This window comes from Cucurbita pepo, chromosome LG14 (genome assembly GCF_002806865.2).
Source record: "Cucurbita pepo subsp. pepo cultivar mu-cu-16 chromosome LG14, ASM280686v2, whole genome shotgun sequence".
Lineage (NCBI taxonomy): Eukaryota > Viridiplantae > Streptophyta > Magnoliopsida > Cucurbitales > Cucurbitaceae > Cucurbita > Cucurbita pepo.
The window spans coordinates 3775132-3801083 of record NC_036651.1 but is presented as its reverse complement, the minus strand read 5'-3'; the positions used below and the strand labels follow the sequence as shown (position 1 = coordinate 3801083).

General features: G+C 35.6%; 5 protein-coding genes across 13 annotated transcripts; 2 read left to right on the top strand and 3 right to left on the bottom strand.

Annotated features, from left to right (window-relative positions):
- Nucleotides 1–600: 600 nt before the first annotated feature.
- LOC111810221 lies at nucleotides 601–6398 on the top strand. 7 transcript variants are annotated; one of them, XR_002817381.1, is made up of 5 exons: nucleotides 601–1423; nucleotides 1679–1789; nucleotides 2755–2912; nucleotides 3051–3779; nucleotides 5754–6309. XR_002817381.1 is itself a non-coding variant. In XM_023696862.1 (3 exons), exons 1-3 carry the CDS (start codon nucleotides 782–784, stop codon nucleotides 2836–2838), a joined length of 831 nt encoding a protein of 276 aa, XP_023552630.1. In that variant the 5' UTR covers nucleotides 601–781; the 3' UTR covers nucleotides 2839–3049. The 7 variants fall into 7 exon arrangements, 2 of the variants coding, with proteins under 2 accessions (XP_023552630.1, XP_023552629.1); XR_002817384.1 differs by lacking the exons at nucleotides 3051–3779; nucleotides 5754–6309 and adding an exon at nucleotides 6372–6398; XR_002817383.1 differs by lacking the exon at nucleotides 3051–3779.
- Nucleotides 3884–5697, bottom strand: LOC111810413 (WEB family protein At5g16730, chloroplastic-like; the record flags this gene model as incomplete). Its single annotated transcript, XM_023697120.1, has 2 exons — nucleotides 3884–4460; nucleotides 4527–5697. Coding segments are annotated over 2 exons (1722 nt in total), but the record flags the coding sequence as incomplete, so codon positions are not given.
- Nucleotides 6399–7758: 1360 nt separating the features above from the next.
- LOC111810542 (histone H3.3) lies at nucleotides 7759–9285 on the bottom strand. Of its 2 annotated transcripts, XM_023697252.1 has the most exons (6): nucleotides 9176–9251; nucleotides 8891–8943; nucleotides 8716–8787; nucleotides 8538–8614; nucleotides 8351–8441; nucleotides 7759–8249 (listed from the first exon to the last, which is right to left on the bottom strand). In XM_023697252.1, exons 3-6 carry the CDS (start codon nucleotides 8785–8787, stop codon nucleotides 8079–8081), a joined length of 411 nt encoding a protein of 136 aa, XP_023553020.1. In that variant the 5' UTR covers nucleotides 8891–8943; nucleotides 9176–9251; the 3' UTR covers nucleotides 7759–8078. The 2 variants fall into 2 exon arrangements, with proteins under 2 accessions (XP_023553020.1, XP_023553021.1); XM_023697253.1 differs by lacking the exon at nucleotides 8891–8943 and having other exon boundaries at nucleotides 9176–9285.
- Nucleotides 9286–10292: 1007 nt separating this feature from the next.
- LOC111810495 (protein SCAI homolog) lies at nucleotides 10293–15685 on the bottom strand. 2 transcript variants are annotated; one of them, XM_023697203.1, is made up of 10 exons: nucleotides 15369–15677; nucleotides 14650–15233; nucleotides 13696–13902; nucleotides 13352–13591; nucleotides 12341–12407; nucleotides 12048–12239; nucleotides 11822–11913; nucleotides 11296–11478; nucleotides 11076–11212; nucleotides 10293–10949 (listed from the first exon to the last, which is right to left on the bottom strand). In XM_023697203.1, the coding sequence occupies exons 2-10, from the start codon at nucleotides 15145–15147 to the stop codon at nucleotides 10769–10771; spliced, it is 1797 nt and encodes a 598-aa protein (XP_023552971.1). In that variant the 5' UTR covers nucleotides 15148–15233; nucleotides 15369–15677; the 3' UTR covers nucleotides 10293–10768. The 2 variants fall into 2 exon arrangements, with proteins under 2 accessions (XP_023552971.1, XP_023552972.1); XM_023697204.1 differs by lacking the exons at nucleotides 10293–10949; nucleotides 11076–11212 and having other exon boundaries at nucleotides 11389–11478; nucleotides 11818–11913; nucleotides 15369–15685.
- A 7618-nt stretch (nucleotides 15686–23303) lies between these two features.
- LOC111810620 lies at nucleotides 23304–23876 on the top strand. The gene has a single exon (XM_023697351.1). The coding sequence runs from the start codon at nucleotides 23430–23432 to the stop codon at nucleotides 23856–23858; it is 429 nt and encodes a 142-aa protein (XP_023553119.1). The 5' UTR covers nucleotides 23304–23429; the 3' UTR covers nucleotides 23859–23876.
- The last annotated feature ends 2076 nt before the right edge of the window (nucleotides 23877–25952 follow it).

Below are 25952 nucleotides of genomic sequence, written 5' to 3'. Positions count from 1 at the left end.
AGTTTGGGTTCAGAAAAATAAGCTCAACCCTACTCAAAATGTTAATCCACCCGAAAGTTGGGTTGGTCTGGTTGTCGGGTTGAGTGTACACCTCTATAAGGGACTTCTATAACATAGTTTTATACCTAAGTTTTAACCTTCCAAGTAAATTAGACTCCTTTGAGCATATAATTAATACTACCAATAAATTAGGCTAATTTGAGTGTAAATTATTCTTTTTATTTTACTAAATTTGATTAAAATGTGTAAACATGCTAACTAAAATATGTGAAATGGTCATTTTAATTCTTTTTAATTTCATAATTTTTACGGAGTAAATGAATCTATTACTGTGTTCAAATATTTTTTAATAAAATTAAGTAAATCATTATAAAAATGATTTAGTTTTTGAAGCATTCTTTTAATTTAATGATTATTATTTATAAAATTCAATCAACTCTCTGACCTTAAAAAAAAAAAAAAAAATTATAAGTTTAGTTGGCGACCTTAAGAATATTAAGAATATTTAACGTTTATAAACTAATTTATAAATATTTTAATATTTAAATTTTATGAAATTTTAGTAATATTATTTAGGGGAAAATGCGACAGCGGCATTCCACTGGCTCGCCACTCTCTGGTCTTCTCAGACGCCTGTGTTGGTGAGGTCCACTGCTATCGCTCGAGTGACCAAAAATCTCCATTGATGGTTACTCTGCTCCTACCCATTTTCGTTCCCTGAGAAGAAGCATTAAACATCTTCAACAACCAACCTCAAATTCCCTTCTGTATTTCTCTACAAATGTCATTGCCTTCTCAGATTCTCTTCAGATGTTCGAGCCATTTGAAGCTTTGTTTCTTCCCCAACTCCTTTCCTACAAACAACAGTTTCTTCTCTCTCCCAATTTCTCCTCGATCCCTCAATCAACTTCATCAATTCCATCTTCATGCACATAACAATTCAACCTCCCGCTTTCGGAGTTATTGTCAATACGGCATTGGAGCTTTCGAATCCGAAGACGTTGCGCAGAGTAACGACAAGGATGGTGGCGATTTCGATTTAGAATCGGTTCTTTTGTTTTCTGAATTGTTTTCTCTCTTTTCTTCGGCTGTTTTCTTGGTTGTTTTTGTTGTGAATTTCGTGGGTTCGAGTTCGAAGAGGGCGCTTAGGGTATTGATGGGGGATAGGGGTTTGATTTGGGGGTTTTCTCTGCTAGTGGCTACCGCTGTTCTTAACTCGTGGATTCGAAGACGGCAATGGAGACGAATTTGTGGGGGAAAACGGAGCGGTGGGTTGAAGGTGGATTGCTTGGATAGGATCGAGAAATTAGAGGAGGATTTTAGGAGCTTGACGACTGTGATTCGGGGCTTGTCTAGGAAGCTTGAGAAGTTGAGCATAAGGTTTAGGGTAACACAAAAAACTCTGATGGATCCAATTGTTGAGGTATTCTTATCTCTCTTTTTTGTTTGTGATCTGTGTTAATACTCATAACTGGTGAATTGAATTGCTTAATTCTTCTTTGGGGTTAAACCTGTTTAGCATCACTGTTCTTGTGGGTATATATATATATTTTGATTCATGGGATGGAAATTATTGTATGGTGTAGATTTTTCATTGAGCTGTTGTTTTTGTTTTGTGTTTTAGTGTGTCCGTTTTCCTGTAAGATTGTTTTGTGTTTTTGTTTGTACGCTATTAAAGACCGCAGGTTTAGCTCAAAGAAATTATGAGGACACTCGAACTTCGGCTGTGCAAGAAGATGTTCTTGAGAAAGAACTCCTTGAAATACAAAAGGTCTTACTAGCCATGCAGGTAAAAGTTCAAATGATTATTATAAACTCTGTAGTTAGTTTACATTTATTACTCTTTATATGGTGTGTTAGGAATCACGAACTTTCACAATGGTATGATATTGTCCACTCTTTGAGCATAAGTTCTTGTGACTTTGCTTTTGATTTTCCTAAAATGTCTCGTACCAATGGAGATAGGGTTCTTAATAATTCTCAACAATCCTCCACTCGAACAAAATACACTACTGTAGAACCTCCTCTGAGGCCTCCTTCTGTGGAGCTCTCAAACAACCTCTCCTTAATCGAGACTCAACTCCTTCTCTGGAGCCCTCGAATAAAGTACACCATTTGTTCAACACTTAAGTCACTTTTGACTACACCTTCGATGCTTACAACTTCTTTGTTCGACATTTGAGGATATTGACATGACTAAGTTAAGGGTATGGCTCTGATACCATGTTAGAAACCATGATCCTCCACAATGGTATGATATTGTCCACTTTGAGCATAAGCACTCATGGCTTTGCTTTTGATTTCCCCAAAAGGCCTTATACCAATGGAGATAGTGTTCCTTACTGATAAACTCATGATCTGATCTTCTTCTTAATTAGCCAACGTGGGATTACTCCTCTCAATAATCGTCTGGATGGATGTATGAGATTGGATGAGGGTTCCTTGGCTTCAATGTGTTATATATACTTATTTCACCATCAATAGGCAAACTATAGACCAGCTTTTATAATTTTTTGAGGAATCCTTAATTTTGTCTTCGGACTAATATGCAATACGTTATTCGATTATGTATGCTCTTGAGATGATCTTTTTTCATCTTGTGATTCTGAAGTTAGTCTTGCAAGAAAAGCAGGTTGATTTTGGTAAGATTTCATTGTTTTGCATGTCGATTACGCAATATCGTTCTAAGAATGAGGCTAAAGAATGAATTTTGCTAATAACTTAATGGAGTTTCTGCAATGTGATCATGTGTAGGAGCAGCAGCAAAAGCAACTTGAGCTGATTATTGCAATAGGAGAAAAAGGGAAGCTGATGGAAAGCAAACGGGCACTTGATTAAGAATGAACAAGAATGGAAAGACGCAATTCTGCCAATGAGGATTCAAAAAAAACGGGAAGCTTATGAAATCTGAGGTAGGATCCTCATAAAACATTTCCCATTCATTATCAATCTTTTTTGTTGTGATTTGAAGTTAGAACTTGTCTCTTCCATATATTTATAATTGAAAAAAGCAGCAAATTGATTAATAGAAACTTATGATTTGGGTTTAGTAGAAGAGCACTGAAATGGAATATCTACACAATAAGAAGGATTGTTTCTATACTTGTGTTCTTGTGGCTGCTGTTTTCAAGTTTTCAAGTTTTGGTTGAGCCTTTTGAGCAATGGTATGGACCGTGGAATTTGGAAGATTCATAGAGCATGATGAAGAACTTGAATTGTCTAAGAGTCAGTAGTTAAGAGTTGAGTGAATTTAGAGTCGAGACTTGGATGATCATGACATGAAAGTGTAGACAACCACCTACATTGGAAGTGAAAGAAGCAAAATGAAGGAACCGATGACATATTAGAAAAGAACGAACAATCAGTGGAGCCAACTTGAGCATAGCTTTACTCATTAAGACATATGTTCTCAATCAAGAAGTTAGAGGTTCGAGTTCTCTCACTCCTTATTGAACTCAAAAAAACATTCCATGGTGAGGGACATGTTGGAAAGGTTCTAGATATGTTCGGGTTGAATGAAATTTTCATCTTTGAGTGAACATGTTAAGAATGATAAATGCAACCTTCGGACTTGGTCTGTCATTTAACTCATTGAGTTTAAGATGTGATAATTATGGTACATAAACCCGTGTAATCATCTCTACTTGGACAGTTGCATCCCATTGATATCAATTATATAGGTTAGATTCAGCATACAGATACACTCGAAGAACCGCGTCCCATCTCGAAGGGCCTCATTCTGTCAACATCAATTGCGATCAGGTGATTCTTGAAAGCAGGTATGTTGAAGCATTGTGATTCAATAATAAAGATATATTTGACAGAAAAGAAACTGATAAATACAGAATGGTAAGATCTACTTGGTATGGTATGAATTTACAGTTTTACGGAAAAAGATGAGAAAAGAATTCACTCAGGTGATTGTTCCTTCTTAGGCGGAACGGTCCTCCTCCTCAACATCAAAAGATCCCCAAATCTCCTCATCAATGCCTTCTTCTTCCTTGAATTCCTATCACCATCCATCTCATCCAGGTTCCCCTCTTCCAACTGATCAAGTTCCTCATCATTCATCATCTCCCCATCTTCACCACACTGAGAAAATGAGTGCTTCCTTTCATGTTTCCTGGGTGAACCAGGCGAGTCGACATCGTCGAAAATCGACCCTTTAAGCGTCTCCTCCATTTCAGGCTCGTCCTCCTTCTCTTTCTCTTTCTCTTCTTCCACCTCCTTCTTCTTCTCTGGCATGATCCTCATATCCAAGAAACTGAAACTGAAAGCCTTCCCTAGCCTTCTCCCAAATGTATCTTCCTTCTCCACTGGACTTGGACTCGGATTCGGATTCGGATTCGGAGTCGGACATGGACTCAATGGCGGCTTCGATCTTGTAATCTCCACTTGCTCCTTGCCTTCTTCTTTGCTCTTGCCTTCTTCTTTGCTCTTGCCTTCTTCTTTGCTCTTGCCTTCTTCTTTTCTCTTGCCTTCTTCTTTGCTCTTGCTTTCCTCTTGGCTCTTGCTTTCATCTTTACTTTTGTTTTCTTCTTTCTTATTTGCCTCTTCTAGCAACTGCTTCAGCTCCTTAATCTCCTCTAGAGATGCAGCTTGGCTGACTTTGAGAGTTTCATTCTCACTGCTGACAAAATCCAATGCATTTTCCTTCTCAGCCAAACAGTCTTTTAGCTGTGAATTCTCTTCTATTGCAATCCCTGCAGCTTCCTTGGCCACACTGGCTTCATTTAAGGCCTGTTTTAGAATGTCCCTCACTTTCTTAATCTCTTCTTTTGATGTCATGTTCTTAAGCTCTGCTAGCCTCAGGGCATCCATCAAACGGCGATTCTCTTGCTGGGCATTGTATCTGTCTTCTTCAGCACTTCTTATGCAGTCCACTAAGCTTGTTTCTCTCCCGCTCCATGCCACTAGAGACTCCTCTGCTTCCGATCTCAGCCTGTCCACTGTGCTCTTGTACAAATCTGCATCTTTTCTTGCATCTTGCAACAAAGATTTGTACTTTTCCTCTGTGTTTTTCAATGTTGTTTTCAAATTCTCTGCTTCATCTTTTGTTTGCATTAACTCCTCTTCGACTGTGCTGTATTTTCCCTTCAAATGACTCGCTTCTGTTGCTACCTCTTTCAATGCCATTGCTAGATCATCCATGGCTGTCTTGTTGTTCTCCTCTGCCTCTGTAGCCAATTTTAGCTCGTTGTTTAGCAGAAACAGACGGTGTTTTGTCGATTCGAGCTCGGATTTCATCCTGTCGAATTCAATTTTTGTTGTAATGCTCTGTTTTGGATTGTAGATGTAATTGGTGATGGAAGAACATTTCTCAAGTTTTTCACGAAGGGATTGGATCTCTAGTTTTGATTCTTCGAGCGAAATCTTCGTCCGTTCGAGCTGTTTGGTCTGTGCAGATAGCAAATCCTTGGTTTTCTCTTCTGATTCTTTGGAAATTTTGTACTTCTTTTCGAGTTCTTCAATTCTTGTTTGGCTTCGTGATTCAGAGCGTTTCAAAACAGAGAGCTCCTTCGCCATCTTTGCCAAATTAGAATCCTTCTCTACCAATTTAAGCTCCAATTCCTTAGCTTTTCCCATCGCCATCTCTCTGTCTCTCTTCACAGATTTCAACTCTGTAATGAGTTCTATATCGACCTCGTCCGCCATTTTCTGTATCTCATTAAACATTAGAAGCTCTGTTAAAGCTATTTAGTCTTCCTCTGCCACTACAGATTTATCATCTGTCTCCTCTGTTTGCATCTCAGAAACTCAGCAGATCAAATCTCCTGATGAATGGGAAAAACAAACAAAACCCAGATTTTCTAGACATCAAAATTCATTAGTAAATGAAAAGAAAGAAAGAAAGAATCAAAGTTGAAGAACAGGAAGATTCAAGGAAGAAGAAGAACAGGTCAAATGGCAGAAAACCTGAATCATTCAAAGCAAACTTCTGCAAGAAAGGGAAACATACCGAACCCGAGTTGGTGAAAGGTGAAAGAACAGCCAATTCCATTCAAAGGAAAACGATAGAGAATTGGGAGATTGCAGTAAATTTGGGAGAAGAAGATGAATTGAGAAGAAGAATTTTGGAGAGAGAGAGAGAGAAAGAAGAGAGGTTTGGAAATGAAGGAAAACCCGATGTTGGCGGTGTTCCAGTAAACCAACCAGCGGGCTGAAATCTTTGTCGTTGCTAAAATATTAAAATGCTAGAGAAGCCAATTAGGCCTTTTAAGTAATGTTATAATAATTAACATATTATTATTTAATGACGTGTCAAATATCGAACAAAAACAATAAAAGGGTACTAAAAGGCTTAGTTTTTATCGATGCTCCAATGGCATAAATGTCAATTCTCGATATGATTGATCCATGTCCTGTCGTAGTGCTCGGAGAAGCAAGTTTGCTTGGCAACTGAGGCTAGCTTGGAANTTTTTTTTTTTTTTTTTTTTTTTTTTTTTTTTTTTAAATGTTGTTTTGAATCCAAGACTTGATATATTTGTTTAATTAAAACAATTTTTTATTGGATAGTTTAGCCAAAACAACCTTTAATTTATTTTTTAGAACTATTTTTGATAGAGGGGTGGTTGGAAATCAAGATACAACTGCCTTATAATGAATTTTGAATTTCAACCTTTTTTTTTATAACCTGGGCACTCAAAAGCGCGGTTGCCAAGGGTGCAATCTATGGTGGCTGGGTTTATATATAATGCAATATATCTAGGGATGAATTTGATTTATATAATGTATAATGAAATATATCTAGGGATGAATTTGATTTATATAATGAAATATATCTAGGGATGAATTTGATTTATATAATGAAATCAAAGGATGGTAATATTATATACTTTTGAAGGCTGCAAAAGGAATTTTCCTCTTTGAAAGAAACCATTTTATGTCCAAACGGTGGCTGGGTTTTTATTAGTTTCCAGTTTCTTAATTGGTTGATTTTGTAGAATCAATTAACAAGTAGCCACGTTGTACACAAGATCGAATTTGAAATCTACCTTTTTTTTGGTACATAACTGCGAAATCTACCTTTTTTTTGGTACATGACAAACGCAGTTGATGGCTGTTGCGGATTCTGAAGAATCCAGTATTCACAGGTCAATATAAAAGTACATTTACGTAATGTTAAGTTCTAACCAAACTAAACTAAGCTCAAGCTCAACTCGAGATCCATATCACTATTAACTCACAGTTTTTAGTTTTTAAATGTCATTGACGCCTCACAGTTTTTAGTTTTTAAAATGTCACTGACGCACCACTCACTGTCGAATGCCAGAACTCCAATGTCATTTGTAACAGCACAAACCCACAACCTCACAATCACCGTCAACCTCACAATTTTAAAACACTACTAACACACCATTCAATGTCAAATTCCGATACCATTTGTAACAACCCAAACCCACCGATCAAAAATATTCTCCACTACAACTCACTACATATCACCATCAACCTCATAATTTAGCGTATTAAAAACGCAACTAACACACCACTCAGTAACAGACTCCGATACCATTTATAACGACCCAAATCCCTAACCTCACAATTGTACAGACATTTTAAACGAAGTGAATTTCACACATGAAATATTTGTTCCCCTATTCAACACGATCTCACAATCTAATAGTTCAGTTGTACTTGCTGCTATGGTGGGTAATTGATTACACATTAGATGAGATGAGAAAATCTCACAATGAACACAAGATCAGGGACATCCAGAATTAAGCTAACAAATCTGAACTAAAAATTAGAAGTGATAGGTTATAATCCAACAAATATTAGCTTGGCTGCATACCCCAACAACAAAACACAATCAATGAAATACAGAATTAAGCTCCTCCATCCTTTAAAAAGAAGAACAAGAAACAAATCATCCACACCTAGACATTAACATCCATAAGGCAAAGCATTATGCCTTTCCACCATATTTCACTACACAAGTTTTCTAGTATGGCTATCTACCAACATTGCTGCTAAAAACAAAAAAAAATAAGAACCTTCCAACATCCATCATCAATTGGGTCTTTGATCACCTCCTCCTTGCAGCCAATTCCATCCACCAAACAACAATACATCACCTTCTAAGCACGTTCGCCCCGGATTCTCCGAGCCAACTGGATATCCTTGGGCATTATGGTAACACGCTTGGCATGAATCGCACACAGATTGGTGTCCTCGAACAACCCAACAAGGTATGCCTCTGCAGCCTCTTGCAAAGCCAGAACAGCGTGGCTCTGGAAACGCAGATCAGTCTGCACCCAAGCAATTAACAACCTTAATTTTCTATAACAAACCCAGCTATATCACCACAATGAAGGAAATGAAACATATAGCAATGCATAGAAGAACATACCTTAAAGTCCTGGGCAATTTCACGAACCAACCTCTGGAAAGGCAACTTCCTAATCAAAAGCTCAGTACTCTTCTGATACTTACGAATTTCACTGCACGAGCCACAAGGAATGAGCAAGTTAATGGCTTGATCAAAATGGCAATCCCCTAGAAGGGAAACCGAGGAAACAAAACCCATTTGTACTCACCGAAGAGCAACTGTACCAGGACGGTATCTGTGGGGTTTCTTCACCCCTCCTGTGGTTGGAGCGGACTTACGAGCAGCCTACATACAAGAATTCATGCAAAACGTAAACAAATAGAGAACTAAAAAATATCACACATTAAATTCATCAACAAAACCTCATGCAAGAAACAAGAACAAACCTTAGTGGCAAGCTGCTTCCTGGGAGCCTTTCCTCCAGTAGATTTACGGGCGGTTTGCTTGGTACGGGCCATCTGCACAGAAACAAATCCCAATTCCAAATTTCATTCAACTATGATAGCCAATTTCATTTATTAACAACTATAAAATTCACTTGTGAACAAATAACACGAATACCTAATGATATCAACTATCAGGAAAGAGTTGTGAACGATTGCTAATCCTGTAACCTAGGAAAAGCCGAAAAGTTCTAAGAACTCGAAACCTAAATCTAGATACAGAATCGAAAACGGAGAACAACGAAGAATGAGACGAATTATCGACGAAAACAGAAAGATCGAATACTCAAAAGAAGAGAATTCAAAAACAATCTAAAACCCTAATCCTATAACCTAGTAAGGAAATCAGAAAAATCAGAAAAATCAGAAGAAAATAGAAAGAACAAAAGAATTTAAGACCGACCTGATTTCGCTTCTTCGGGTTTTTTCTGTTCTCTCGGGCAGATCCCTTCCTCCCTCTAAGAAGCCAAAAGTTCAAACGAATATGTAGTTGTGGCGTATATATAGCGTCGTATATGAAGAAAGAATCTGAGGATCGGACGGTTAGGAGAGCATATCCGTGTGTTTTTTAGGTGTGCGAATCTAACGGCAAATGAGGACTTAAGTTGTGTTTTCTCGAGTACAATGAACGGTCGCGATGTGATAATGGAAGGCTAGACGAGGATCGTGAGGATACAATTCTCGTTTCCTATTGGTTGAAATTGCGATAAATCTGTGGCTTTTTTTTTTTAATTAGAGAATCAAACCGTGAATTGATTACCCTTTTTCAGAGCTATTTAGATTTTGAATTTGTCAATATTGGCAATTTATTTTTCTTTCTCTTTTATTTTTTTATTTTTCGATTGGAGGATAATAAATGGGCCTATTATTTCGCGCCACGTAGGATTTATCCAGTTTTGGTGGCTGGAATTGCAATATTTTTCTATGAACCATTTTATTTTTTCCTTTAAAATTTTAAAAGTTTTATTCCAATTCATAAAATTTATATAAATTTTTATTTTGGTGGTGCACTTCAATCACCATATCTATGTCTCACAAAGAGTCATCTACATAATCAATGAGATATGCGCCGATCAAGTGCCAGATTGTGCACAACGCATGCCCTTATGGGGACGATATTGCTGCAAGAGAAAGAGTCATAATTGAGTGGAAGAGGGCCCGCAAGAATGGGTTTCTCACCTCCAAAGAGTGCTCTAAGAGAACAATATTTAGGTCAAAGAGTCCTCCAAAAGTGTGCACAACGCACGTCCTTATGAGGGACAATATTGCTGCGAGAGAAACAGTCATAATTGAGTGGAAGAGAGCCCGCAAGAATGGGTTTCTCACCTCCAAAGAGTGCTCTAAGAGAACAATATTTAGGTCAAAGAGTCCTCCAAAGTGTGCACAACGCACGTCCTTATGGGGGACGATATTGCTACGAGAGAAACAGCCATAATTGAGTGGAAGAGAGCCCGCAAGAATGGGTTGCTCACCTCCAAAGAGAACAATATTTAACAAAAACTAGAGAAAAGAGCCATCGATATCTAAAACAATTTTGAAAAAATATTGGAAAAAAAAAACCACAACATGAAACTCAAGATTTGTCACTTTTGTACAAGAGTGAGGAGTGTCATTTCTCTGCTTCAATTTACTTATTTTTTTCCTTCCTTTTTTTTTTTAACAGAGAAATGAAAAGGAATAAGCAAAAAGAAAGAAAAAATCTCCATGGCTAGCTTAACAGAAACCTACAATAAATTATCACACACTCAGCTAACTAAACAGTAAACCCACCTAGAAACTTAAGAAACCAACAGGCTGCCCATAAACATTAAAATGGAAGGCAACCATCATCACACTACCAGTGTTTCATAAGTTTAGCTTCAAAACGAACACCAATTCCAGATCCTACTGTAACTCTCAACAGATCAATGGTGTTATGTTTCGATTGTGAACTGACCTTGAGAAGGCAGACTTTGTACTCGATTCCGGACGGTGTTTCGCAATATCTAGATTGTGATTACGCTTCGTGGAAGTTAAATAAGTCAGCAACATTAAGATGATTTGCTAGACGACGAATTGCTGAGATGGCGACTCCACAATTCGAAGAGATAGAGTCGGGAAGACAAGGCAGGCAAATAGGAAGGTCGTCGTCTTCTTTCGTATCGAAGAACGATAGCACCGATCGACAGAATATAAATCTGCAGATTATGGAACAAAAGAAAGAGAGAATTCCACATGATTCAGGCTTCCATAAGTACAAACAAAAAAAGCTTCTGTACGTATAACATTGCATAAGTAACACATGCAACTTGACGGGAAAATACCTGAGAATGAGACGGCGTAAAAAATGATCAGACAAAACTTGAGCCCAAACGATATTTAAGCTAGTTGTTGTACAAAGAATTATTTCCCACTCGGAAAATGCGGAGGAGATGATGGTCTCAGCATCATTGTAAACATCCTATAAATGGGAATAAGTTGTGAATCAAATGGAAGTCCCGAACGTGTTTAACGAGAAAGTTTTGACAATTATAATGAACTTACTATATCCAAATTGGCTGAGGACAGGCCAACCATTTCGCAAAATGCAGGCAGAGGGGCAGTCAAGAAAAATGTAAACTGACTTCCTGATTGAATTTTATCAACATTTAAGGGATTCTTGAATGCAGGCCTCAATGGTGAAAGAAGTATGGCGGCAGTCTCTCCTCTCTCTGCCCCATGTAGAGCCTGAAAATCAAATATTGATTCCAAGTGAGCAGTCGGATTGACTCGAGCGTTGTAACATGACTGAGTATGGCATTTTATATGTAAGAAAATTCAATGAGATGAATTCTATGATGGTCCTGCAGGACTTGTGGTTTTGTCAAATAAAATTTCATAACATGCCAAAATGCATCACAGACAAATTGACAAATTGAAATGACTTCTTGAAGCATTGTGTCGATTCAGACCAGTGGAACAAAAAATGAGAAACATCCACCTATCAAGAGGAAATTTAATTTTAAATATAGCAATGTGAAGCAAACCATTCATGACCTGGCAACATTTGTAAAAGTTTTGACAAACCTGCCTTGAATGCATGGCTGTTGTTACTGTCAACTATCAAGAAAACAGGTCTACGTGTAAAAGGTATTATATCACCAGGGTATAAAACGTTTGGACCTGAAAATTCAAAAAGAAAAAAATGATGTCCAAGTCATCGATGAAATTGGAAACAACAAAGAGCTGGAATGATGAAGCATCCACATTATTCAATAGCAAAGACCATTGCGAGAGAGAATGAGAGGACTCTGTACCTCCATTACCCCTATGCCCAAACCACAAATACTCGTCGTAAAGGTCACTCGATCCTGGCTTCTGACTCTTACAGGATTCGGGTAGAGCGTTACAATTTTCTCGTGAATTCTGAGCGATGACTTTACTTTTCAAGGATTTTCTTGATTCCCCATAGCTTGCTGTTTGATGGACACTGTTTTGACAGCATTTCCCTGCACAAATTATCGTTGATTGTCAATAAATAATGGTAAAATGGGAATGAAAAAGTCAAATCATTTTCACTTGAATCATTTGATTATAGAAGGATACTAACCTGCTGCAGATAGATAAATCAGCATGATACTATCTGGAAGGAGCTCCTCACAAATTGTGGCCATGACCTGCTCATGAAACGAGATGCTCAATCGAAAGTTTTTATTATTTAAAAAAATAACAAAAAGAAAATGGCAGGTACAGCAACCACCCACTCCACCTGTCAATCATGATATGGAGCAGGAATTTTCAGAATAAAAACCTAGTCCAGATTCAGAAATGGCCCATTGATAACTTAAAATGACTAATAATGTAATGATCTTGAATTAAAAGGTTTCTTTTGCAATTCTACAAAAGATAGATCGTGATTATCATTTTTTTTTCTAATAATTCTATGAGTGTCTGCGCCAATTTGCATACACCTCAATTATTTTCATGGAACAACAGACTAACTCTACTATGTTTGATTATTAAGGTAACTCGTGGAATATCAAATCCTAATAGGTGGTCATGATGTTTTGAACATATTCCCACTAAGGTCATTATTATTTACAAGGTCCTAATTGACCACCAGGCAATTCCATGGTTGTTGGTAGTTTTTAACGTTTGTTAAAGGGGATTTTTAATTGTCAGCCAGAACAAGAGAAGAGGAAAGTGAGTAAGGCAGGTAAATATTTGGATACATAACTACGGGAGAAAGATCCCTTTCTAGATGCTATCAACCTTTGTATTCTCCTTTGGTTTAGTAGTGTATACATCAGTTCCTATCGGTATTAAATCACATGAGATGCTAGTCAAAGCTAATAAGTGCAAGTGGAAGCAATTCATAGCTTCAGGGCATTCTATAACGTGTGACAAGCTGTAAGGCATAACTTATAACCAATTCAGACGAGTGATAAGGCAACATCTGGAAATCAGAGCATATGGGGAAATAAAATGCCGAAATTGCTCAACTTAAAATTGAAAATCAACCACTCAATAAACGAGGCAAAAAAGGCTAAGAATTGAATAAATTAGAAACTTTACCATGCAACTGAAGCAGTAAGAATTTCATGAATAAGTTAAAACTTACAGCTATCAAATGCGTCACAGATGGTCGATAGAGGATAGCTTTCTTTGGATTTGGAGGTAAAGATGGATCAGTAATATCAGTAGATAAGTTAATATCAATTATTCCAGACGCCCCAGAATAATCAATGGCAGCTCCATTTTCATTGGGTTCAACTGGATGCTTTTGGTAGAAGAAACCAGGCTCCCATTCTAGACATTGCAGCATTCTATAAGTGTCCAAAGTAATTTCCGCAAATTTAACCTGAAAGTTATAGTACATGAAATCAGTAAAATTCATCAACATTCTTCTCATTCAAGATTAATTGCAATAGACGAAAAAAAAAACAAAAAAGATAATGAATCCACCTCATTTCTGTGGTAGCTAGTCAGAACGGCATCTCGGAATTTAAGAACCCTCTTGGCATGGAAACGTGCCACAAATGGAAGGGATGATGGATGGGAATCAAATGCAGTAGAGTAACGCAATGGTCTGACATTCATCGAGACTGTTGCTATATTCATGAAGCAGAAAATTTCTTGTACAACTAGCCTCCATTCCTTAAAGTCAGTAGCCTAGAAGCAATAGTTAAAATGCCTCAGTTATGCAACTCAAAAGCTGTTCCAAGTAAAATAAAAGAGAATGCTAATTATTGGACCGAGCTGGGGTGTTAAAACCATTCTCATTCTTCAAAGATTACACATGAAACTCTGTGAAGTATGAACGTAACCCATGTGAGAAAGTTCTCCAAAAGCACGAGATCCGGAAAAATCTTAAATGCAGCAAATCAACCATGATTCTAATAAGAAATCTCCCAAGTTTCGTATATTGCTAAGTTCAATTTCAAAGCCACCCACAAAGCAGCCAAAATAATTGAAGGTAAAAGAAAAGCTACCCCTCCAATGTTCGCATTTGTTGCGACCCTGGTTAAATTTCCCTTTTCCCTTTTGTTGTTGGATAAGAAAAATTGGAGTAAATTTCTTAATACAACCCTGTCAGATATAAATGATTTCAGAGACATAAAAGTGATAAATAGTGTAAGCATATCATAAATGTTCCTCTTCTATGTTGGGTTGGGCAGCTGAGAAGGAATGAAATGAAAGGGGAACAACTATAAATGTGCTCTTCAATTCAACGAAAAGACAAAAAGAAAAATTAAACTACGATTCAGAATTATGATAGTGAAAGAAAATAACCGAGCAATCTAAGTTATACAGGGTCTAGACAGCATTCAATCAGAAGCCAAACGAAGAAAAACTACGCTGGATCATGAACAGAAATGAAAACAATAAGTTATAATTATCGCGCAAATGAGAAATTACCCGGAAACTGGCCTTGCTATCGTCCACCAGAGCCTTCAATCGTTCCGCAAGAACCTGAAGCGTGTCCGTACGATTCAAAAACAACGAAACCATCAAAAACCTCGCGTAAAACCTCAGTTCCTTGAACCTCGCTCCCAGATCCTTCCTCGAATTTTTCGATCCCTCAAAATAGCTTCGATTAAGAATCGCTTCATAGAAGATATAGGCTTCAATCAAAAACCTGGCCTCACTGGTTCTCATATAATGCCCAAAGTAAAGCTGACCGATCCGGCTAGCGATCTCGCCAATTTCCCAGCGGTTGAGACCAGATTCAACAAGCTTAGCGCGGTATTCCTGCTGGTGCTTCCAGAGACGCATATAAGCCTTAAAAACCTTATGAAAGTAGTGGTTGCTGTCCATACGCCCGTAGGCCGGGACGTCTTGGACCCTAGCGAACTTCCGGTTAGCGCTCTCCACCAGAGCTCGGAAGGTCTTCGCTGCAGACTCGTTGTCGGTCATTACGGAGGTCTCAATTCCCAGACCGGCAGTCACAATCTCCGGCTCTCATCGAACAAAAAACAGAACAACCGAAACTGCAAAGTTAACTATCAAAGAAAAAAGAAGAAAGAGAGCTTCCTTCAGAGAAAGAAACAAAGTGTGCGCGCGCGCGAGTATGTCTACGACCTTATACGATTCAGAGCAACAGAGAGAGAGAGAGAGAGAGAGAGAATTTGTTGGACCTTTTTGCTTGGGGACTCGTGAGGAGTTTGATTCTATTATGGCGTCATAAATCAAACCATTTTTTCTCTTTCATCCTTCTTCTTCCTCGTTCCTCCTCGAATCTTCCTTCGCTTTTAACTTCGTCGTGTATGAAACAGAATTTGGATTCGAAATCCGGCAAAAGTATAGTTGCAGAGGCGGCGGAGAGGGGCCGGAAATAGCAGTAATTTTGGCGGCTATGGCGGAGAAAGAAGAAGGACTCAGAAGTGTGGGAGCTTTGTTTTTTGCACTTGCCATTATATCATGTCATCTTAAATCGTGGCCGTTGATTCATGCCATGCAGATTTTGATCCAACGGTTACTTACTTAACCGGACTTTTGGGCCTACTATTTTCCACGTCACTATTATTTTTTTTTTTGCTCTTTGAGTCAATTCACTTCATAGGCTCACAATTTTTCTCTCTTCTTTTCTTTTATTCCTTTTTTATTCCTCTCCTTTATAATAAATTCTAAACTTTAAAATTATACCATAAATCTCTAAAATATTTATTTTAAAAAATAAATATTTTTTTAATGCGCCTAATTTCATCTAATTATTTAAAATATAGTAAGAAGGGTAAGATACAAATGATATTAAATGATATTAGAGTCAGACACTTAACTATGTGTCAGCGAGCAGACTGTCTCCCTAAGAGGATAGACCCGAGGCAGTGTGCTAGTAAGGACACTAAGTCCCAAAGGTAGATTTAGTGGGGTCCACATCAATTAGAAAGAGAAACGAGTGTCAAGTAGCTGAGTGAAAAGGGCTTTTATTATAGTTCGAGATTAATAGGTGAATTAATGTGATTAAAAGGACTTTGGATTCCTTTCCGGTGGCAGAGGTAGACATTCCTATAGTTAAGGGAGGAATTAATGCTACCAAATAATTACAAACTTAGGACAATTTTAATATATTACCAACATTAATGTATGTCACCATTATTATGAAATACATTAGACCTTATATTATAATCCATACTATATGTTTCCAATAGCCGTTAAAATCATATTCAATTTTATTAAATTAAAAAAAAAAGGGTAATAAATTAATGAAACCAGGAAAATGGCTCTGGCATGGCATGCATGCAGGTAAGCGTCACAACGATGTCGTTTTCATGTTCTTTCAAATTATTATTATTATTATTATTAATTATTATGGATCATATATTAAAATGAAATAATAGGGTAATTGTATGAGTGGGTGATTATGACCTGTTTGGTTGACAGCAAATTTTAAATCTGAATATTTGTTTTTTTAATTCTTTTAATTATAAAATTAAAACACAACTGATTGGTCGGCAGATAATACAGAATGGTTTGGTAGTTGTTGACGAGAATTCAATAATTTAAATAAAAAAAATATGATAGGTTCACGTTGGACACTGCCACGTGGGAGCATTGACTTGGGTGCCAAAAATAAAATAAATTAAATTAAATATTTCCAACACCTCCTAAAATTTAAAACATTTTAACTATATATCTTAATTTAATTAATTTAATTGCTAGTTGGATCTCACACCTTATATTTATTGAATAATATAAAATAAAATAAAAATTCTTAAATTTTATATTTTATTTAAAAAATACAATAATACCAACTTATAAAAAGTCTAATTAATTTACGGCAACACTCACAAATGGTTTTTGTGGCACAGGCTACGGTTCCAAGAAACTCAAGAGTCTATCCCGCTCAATCTTGTCTTGTTGACACATGAGGCTGTCTTCACATACTCAACAATGTTGTCTCGCATGTCAGACCAATAGTACACCGACTTTTTTGCAAGGCATGGTGGTTTGCATATCTCCAATCTAGCTGAAACCTCTGTTTAGAATATACTATGACGAGTCCTTCTCTTTCAATTGTTGTGTAAAGACTTTTCTTAAGCAATGACTCTTAAAGATGTGTCTGTTTGGCTAAATGGTTCATGAATCTTTAATAGTAAAAGGTCTAGAAAAGATAGACGTAACACCCAAATTTATAGTTATTGGAGTCATCATTTTTGTAATTTAATTTAATAAAAAATATGTATTTTTTTTAATTATTGCTTATTTATTTATTTATTTTTCACTAANTTTTTTTTTTTTTTTTTTTTTTTTTTTTTTTTTTTCACATCATGCATCCCCATTAAGATTCCACCAACAAAGTTAAAAGGAAAAAGTGCTCAAACTAATTTTTTTTTAGCTCCACAAATTAATGTTCAAATATTCGAGTTTAAACCGGTAATGGCTCAGATCCACCGCGAGTAGATATTATCCTCTTTGAGCTTTCCCTCGGGAGATTCCACACCCTTATAAATGGTGGTTTGTTCTCTTCAGGATCGCTAGCACGCAAGAAGGCTAGCACATCGTCCGGTGTCTGGCTCTGATACCATTTATAACTATCCAAATCTATCGCTAGCAGATATTGTCTTCTTTGGGCTTTCCCTTTCAGGCTTCCCCTCAAAGCTTTAAAACGTATCTGCTAGGAGAAGGTTTCCACACCCTTATAAATGGTGGGTTGTTCTTCTCCCTAACCAATGCGGGACATCACAATGCCGTTTTAGTTAAAATTATAATATCTTATACGTTTATATTGGTAATATTCAACTTAATAAAACAAAATAAACATAAAAATTACTAACCGTAGAATTTCGAATATTCGAGAAATGTGTAGAAAGACGTGGAGTCCAAAAAATATGACGAGAGAGCACGAGCAAAATACAAACTAATTCAATTTTCTTAGCTTCTCGGCTTATATTTTATCATATTGACTTATTGTTTTAACTAAGCTTTATCATTTTGATCTAAACAGCGTGTTACCGTTAATATTTAAATAATAAAATTTTATCGAAAAAAATTATGTAACCTTTGTGTGTGTGACATATTAAATCATCATCATAATTAAATTCATTCTCTCTTTCACATGCTTACCTCAATAATATTCCCCTCTATGTTTTTACGAACGTTCGAATTCTATTATGCTCGTATAATTTCATCTCGTGATATGAACCAAGAGACATCAATCATACAATATACTTCAATGAAGATGTGAAGAAAAGGTTGTCAAAATTATCAAAAAGATGTTTCAATTCATGCTACATTGAAGAAGAATGAAGTTTGATTGTTGTAAATTTTGGGTGGGTTACAATTTAGAGTAATTTAGAGTTATTGTATTTTAAGACTTGTTATTTAATTTCGGTTACATTTACGGCTAATTATGGCCATAAAGTAGGAATATTTACGGCTAATTATGGCCATAAAGTAGGAATGTTACAACTCTTGAATACCTTTAGTAGTTTCATTTTGTAGGCTATATAAATCCATGTATGTTGTATTTGTAAGGTAGACAAATCTTATTCCCCTTGTATTGATTCCTTATCTTATCATCTCGTCTCGGGATGATTTTAAGAATATCGATCCTTTGATTGGTGGGTAAGATTCGAAAATCCAAAACGTTGTTCAATGATTTTCCCTTGATTTTGAATGGTTTTTGTTGATTTTTGGCTCATTCGTTTGTCTCGAAGAGATCTATAAGTTTGTAAGAGGGTTTGAAAGTTATCGAGTCTTGAAATAAACGATTGAAAATAAATAAAAACTCCAAGTGAAATCGCATGCACGATCGGTTAGACGTTTGGGATGACTAGTCCAGGTGGGCTCATACAATCTTGTTTGGTTGGTTGTACTGACCAATTCTATAATAACCCAAACTCACAGCTAGCAGATATTGTTTTCTTTGCTGTTTTTCTTTCGAACTTCCTCTCAAGATTGCCCATTGCTAGTAGATATTGTTGTCTTTGGGGTTTTTCTTTCAAGCTTCCCCTCAAGATTTTTNCCCCCCCCCCCCCTTCGGGGCCCAGCATTCTCGCTGGCATTCGTTCCCTTCTCCAATCGATGTGGGACTCCCAATCCACCCCCTTTATGGTCCAACGTCCTTCGGGGCCCAACCTCCTCACTGGCACATCGCTCGATGTCTAAGTCTGATGCCATTTTGTAACGACCCCTGCCCACCGCTAGCAGATATTGCTAGGGAGAAGTTTTCACACCCAATGTTTCAGTCTCCTCTCCAACTGACGTGGGATCTCACAAATTCGGTCCAATCGAATCAGTTTTCTAAACTTTGCATGAGTTGGTCTATTTTTTCTCATTTTTCAATTAAATTTCAATGTTGTTGATCTTTTCTCGTACTATAGAACTTCTATAAAGTGTTCGGAGGAATTTAGAGTGGATTTTGGACCCAACCGACTATAAAAAGCAACATTGGGACGTACCAACACTTCAAAAACTTCGATTAAGATATGCTTGTAGAGTATAAAAAATCTTACCATTATTAACTCGAGTAAGTTCTTATTATATCTCTCATTTTACACCACAACACTAATCAATCGCAGTTCTTAAATTTTAACATTTGTTCAGTTTTAATCCTTAAACTTTACAAATGACATCGTCATTAATTTTCATGTTTATTTTATTTTGGTCCAAAAATGTTAATAATATCTATTTTAGTCCTTAACTCCTTTAAAACAACAATTTTACTCTCACATATAATAGGAACAAAATGATATTTTTTTTAAGATTGTAAAAATTAAAATGAAATAATTAAAAAAAAAAAAACACTAATAATACAACAACTCAAATAGTCCAAAAATTCTTATCTATAGAATCCCATCAATATTTTAAGATTGTTGATGATTTGAAATCTTGACATTTTATTGGACAAATTAATTTCAATATTATTATTNTTTTTTTTTTTTTTTTTTTTTTTGACATTATTGGATATATTTACTAAGTTTCGTGTGAATATTAATAATATTTGACATTTGTAACTGATATTAGTGATGTGCTGTGAATTGTGAAGGTTTGATATCTGAGTTTTATAAGATTTTAATTATTAAGGTAAAATGTATTAAGTATGATTTTTTAAATAATGATAATAAAAAAGAACAACATAACCCAACGAAACCAGAAAGTAAATGGTTGTGCTGTAAACTTTATTTGGGTTGCTTGTGTCACTAGTTCTATATTAGTTCAAAGGATTTATATATATATATATATATAAAAACTAACCAATAAGAGATTAAAATTGAATATAATAACTAATTTGGTTGATACGAATGTCGTCTTGTTATTCTTGTTGCAAAAATTATTTACGATAAGTGTAGTGATCAAGTCTTAATATATGGAGTTCTACGGGTACTCCATCACTTGAGAAGAAAGAACAAATTAGTGTACGTAATCAAATGAAACTAATGATAAAAAATAATCTATGAGAGAAAGATCGTAACGACATTGATTTCACCACCAGATACTCTAAACGGAACTAATTAACTAACTAGCAATTTTGGTCAAAATCGTAAAATTTGAACTTTCCCTCCTCTGCCTTTGAAAGTCTTCGCAAATGAATCCTCATTTTTATAAGAAACCACGCGCAACATTAAGACACTATAAACGAGAGTATTGAATTGTTAGAGCACTACCTTTACAGATTTTCTTGCTTGAAAACATGTACGAGCGTCGAGACGCTACTCTCTCAAATATTTTGCTTCACTCTTTTAGTTGCTCGATTCTCAATATAGTTGTTTAAAATACGTTCGTTGAAATTCTACAAATCCTACTAAATGAATAAACAAATACACGAAAACATACCAAAAATCATAATAGTTAAGTTTAAGAACAGTTCACTAAGCGTTCTATCAGTTCTCCACCAAGTTGACGGGGAATTTGCATGTAGTCACTAATTTTTTTAATCTATGATATTTGGTCGAGAGTAAATGTCTTAATTAGTCTGAGCCACCGTGAAACATGAGTCTTGTAAAATATTTTAATGAAAAGAATTTAAAGAATAATTTAATATAATTTGACTCATGGTAGTGGGCTTAGCTTGTTGGGCCATTGGACCATAGGCCCATGGCTTGGCTCTTTATTAAAATTATTAGCCTTAAAAGAAGGGAAGCGTGGCGACTGGCGACTGCACGCGCACGGACATCCCTCCCTGCCAAACCAACTTAACGTTTAAGTCACACCTTCCCTAATTAAAAATTATAAACTTAAAATATTAATACTAAATACTCTTTCAATAAATTTTAAATTTAGTTCTTGGAGGTTAATTTTATCGCATTTTATTAAATAATAATTATTAATGTATACCTACGGACCACGAAAATTTATCAAATTTTTAATGACTTTTCAACAACTGCGAGTTTTATTTATCTAAGGGATAATTTGGTTCAGAATAAGGTGATTGTGAGATATGTTGGATGATGAAAGTCCTACATCTCTTCATTTAGGGAATGATCATGGGTTTATAACACAAATAATACTCTTTCTATTGGTTTGAGATCTTCTGGGAAAGTCCAAAGCAAATCCACGAGAGTTTATGCTTAAAGTGGACAATATTATATTATTTGGGAGAGTCGTGTTCATTTAACATGGTATTAGAGCAATGCCCTAAACTTAGTCGTGCCAATAGATTAGTAAATCCTCAAATGTCGAACAAAGGACTCCAAAAGAAAAGGAGTCGAGCCTCGATTAAGGGGGAAGGCAGTAAAAAATGACTAAGACTCTAAAGGAGTCGAGCCTCAATTAAGGGGGAAGGCAGTAAAAAATGACTAAGACTCTAAAGGAGTTGAGCTAAAGGAGTCGAGCCTCGATTAAGGAGGAAGGCAGTAAAAAATGACTAAGACTCCAAAGGAGTTGAGCCTCGATTAAGGGAAGACGTACTTTGTTCGAGGGGAGATGTTGGATGATAAAAGTCCCACATCGGTTAATTTAGGGAATAATCATATGAGTTTATAAACAAATAATACTTTCTCCATTGTGGAGAGTCGTATTCGTTTAACACCGGCAACTAAGATTAAGTGACTTAGAATGAGGCGACGAGTCTTTGTGGATAATTTTTTTTTCATTTTTTTGTCAAAATAAAAATTAAAACAGTTAATTTCACGGTTTTATGTATTAAAATAAAGGAAAAATAAATAAATAAATTTTCGCACGAGTGAAGGCACCCCACGTGTTAAACCAATGTCTTTGTCCCACGCCTTCCTGGAAAGGCGTGGTATTTTTTTTCCAAAGCAATGAGGCGACGTCGTTTTCATACGTAGCCTAATTCCAACTCTCCTAGTTCTCCCCACGTGCGCACCTCCTTGAATCCCGCAATTATTTAATGTTTTTTTTTTCCGTGCTTCAATATCCCATGTTTTTCGTATCACTCCCTCTTTTCCACGTGTCTTACTTATTAATTAATTTCCTTGGGAATATTAAATTTCCATCTTCAAACCAAAAATAAATAAATAATAATAATAATAATAATAAATAAAATAATTTGACTTTTAAAAAAATAAAATTTAAAATTAATCCAAACCTGTGATGCTTCGATTCACCCACATTTCGTAGGGCATACGGACTTCAAACCGACCTTACTACGTTTTTTTTTTTCCTTTTTTAATTTAATTTACTTTCAATTAAACCAAAAATTAAAACTTTATTTTGTTTTTTTAAATTTATTAAACTTTTATTTATTTTTATTAATTTTGTAATTTATATATATCTGAATAATTTTAATTTAATAACATTTTTATAATGATTATTTTGTACCCAAATAAATAAAATTCAATAATTTAACTTCAAAATTATTTTTAATATTAAAATTTATGATTATGAAAGGCAAAAACTAGAATTTAATTTTCAGATATTTCAACACTTTCACAACAATTTTGGAGTCAAAACATTGAAATTATTATTAATAAATGACAGCATTTAATAAAATTAAAAATAAAATAAAATGGAATAACGAGTCCGTCATTAAAAAACTTAATTTTAACCATTTTGTTTTGTTTTGTTTTGTTCTTTTTAATTAAAAAAAAAACCATATTTATTTATTTATTGTTGAAAAAAAAAAAAAAAAAAAAAAAAAAAAAAAAAAAACAACCAATCCACACGAACGACACTCTGTCTCTCTGTTTCTCTCCCTCTTTTATATCCCAATTCATAGCCCTAAGAATCTTCACAGCCAACAGAGACAAAAAAAAAACAAAAAGAAATTCTAGAGAGAGAGAGAATCACGGCCGATGGGGAAATCGGAATCGGCGAGAGAATGCAAGCGGCACCAAAATCACAACCAGTTGCCCGGAATCTGCCCTTCCTGTCTCCGGGAAAGGCTTCAACAATTACAGCAATCATCAATTTCTTATTCCGATTCTCGTTCAACCTCTTCCTCTTCATTTCTCAAGTCCTCGGAATCTTTCTTCTCCGGCAACACCTCATGGCGGCGCCGACATACGAGGAACGCCTCCGAGTTGGTTACTGGGTCGATGGCGGCGGATTTGTTTGGAGACAAGGTGAAGAAGAGCAGCTCTATTCGGATCTCTGCCGATGGCGGCGGCGGCGGCGGCGGAGGAAAGAAGAAAGTTGGGTTTTGGTCCAGGTTTTTGGTCCGCCCCAAAGCTCTGTATTTTCATTCCCACCCCAAAGTTTCTTCTAGGGAAATTTTGGGTTGATAGATTCTGTATCATTTTTTTTTTTTTTTTAATTTTAAATATTTTTATTTAGTAAATGAATTAGTATTTTTCTTTCCTTGATTTTAATGTTCATTGCATTTACAGATTTTTGCTTTAATTATTATTATTATTTTTCTACAAATCTAAAAAAAAAAAAATAATAATAATAAAAATAAAGAAATTCACAATCAATCCCAATTGGGGATTTTTTTAGTTGAACAACCAAATGGAAGGAGTCAACATTTATTAATGCTAATTTACCTAATTTTGCAACTTGGTTTTTGGTCTCCTAGGAATCAATTAATTAAAGAATAATCACTTCATTCATTAAGTATTATGATGATCCAACTAACTTTTAAAATAAACATTAATATCCTTAAAAATTGAGAAATATATATATATATATATATATATATATATATGGATTTATTTATATTTTATAAATTATTATTATTATTATTATTATTATTATTATTTTGTCTTGTTGATCGAGGGATAGACCCTTCTTAAAACTAAAAAGAAAAAAAACGAAGAATTCTATACATATTTGTTTATATGTATTTTTAAAGAGGTTAAATTGGTAATTTTACCCTAATTTTTTTAGAACGTTAATTACCGTTTATATAGTCCTTGAACTTTTAAAAAAATTTTAATCAGTCATTCAAGAGTTCTTAAACTTTAAACCGTTTATCCAAAGATTTTAATTATTATTATTATTTTATTTTATTTATTATTATTATTATTTTTTTTGTTAATATTTGGGGTAAAATGAAATAAAAGTGAAATATGGTACGAAAATGTTGTTTAACTCACAAATTAAGCANAAAAAAAAAAAAAAAAAAAAAAAAAAGGGTAAAAGTTTATAATTGATATGGAGTTGGGTTCGTCAACGGGCTGGTGGACCAAAGATTGGCCCAAGTTCTTTCAAAGCATGTTCATGCACAGGGCTCGAACCCGGGAGGTAAATGGACATTTCTTTGCCATAGTAATATATAAAAGGATATAGTTTAAGGTACATCACTTACATATATAACTATATTCTATAACATGTCGTCGTAACCTTATTAATATGTGTTTGTAAAAATTCATTTCATTTTCTTTTTCATCGATGAAATGAGAAGAAATGAAACCGGTGCAAGAGCTGCGGCTAGAGGGCAAAGATTGACGATTTTTGTAATGATCTAAGCCCGCCAATGCGTTTATAAATAAGAGATTTCTACACCCTTATAAAGAATGGTTTGTTCTCCTCCCAACCGAGGCAAGATCTCATAATTTTACTTGAAATTCAAAAGGAACTTGAGTTTTTGATATTTAAGAACTCAACAAAAAATCTAATATGAAGTAGCGTAAATAATAATGTTTATTTTGCATGAATTATGTGATGATGCTATATAACGTTGTGTGCACACTTGGTTACGTTTCATGATTTAGTATTATGTCGAGTCTAGCGATTTGTGGTTAGGGTGATTAGTCAGTACATTAGACCTAACATCTTCCCTAAAAGCCTAACAGACCACAACATACGAACCACCTTAGGAATCACTTTAGGCTGCTAGATGTGCGAATGGTGTCAACAACTTCGTGGGAGAACAGGGGTTTCTAATCAAAGCCCGACTAAACCTAGCCATTTTGTATGGAGAACAAGAGACCCACGTTGTATAACCCATTAACTGCATGGGATGAGGGGTCACGCCCCCAATGAAGGGAGACTATTATGGACCTGGGAGGTTTCACCTCACCCCTTAGGTCTCATAAAACCATGCATAAGGTAGCGCATCATAGAGAGACACCAGTCATTCACAGCTTGGCATAAGAAACTCTCTGAGTCCAAATAAAAAGGCGGAGAGCCAAAATAGCCTCAAGGAGTTAAGGCTATTCTCAGACATCCTAAAGACAATGAGAAACTCTCTGAGTTCAAATAAAAGGACGGAGAGCCAGAATAGCCTCAAGGAGTTAAGACTAGCACCAGACATTCTAAAGCCAATGAATATCCCAGGAGAAAATGAATGTAATTAGAGCCTATTGAGAGGCATGGATGCTCACATAGGGAATGATATGAATGATATGGAAATCTCTCATGAATTTGCTTTGGGC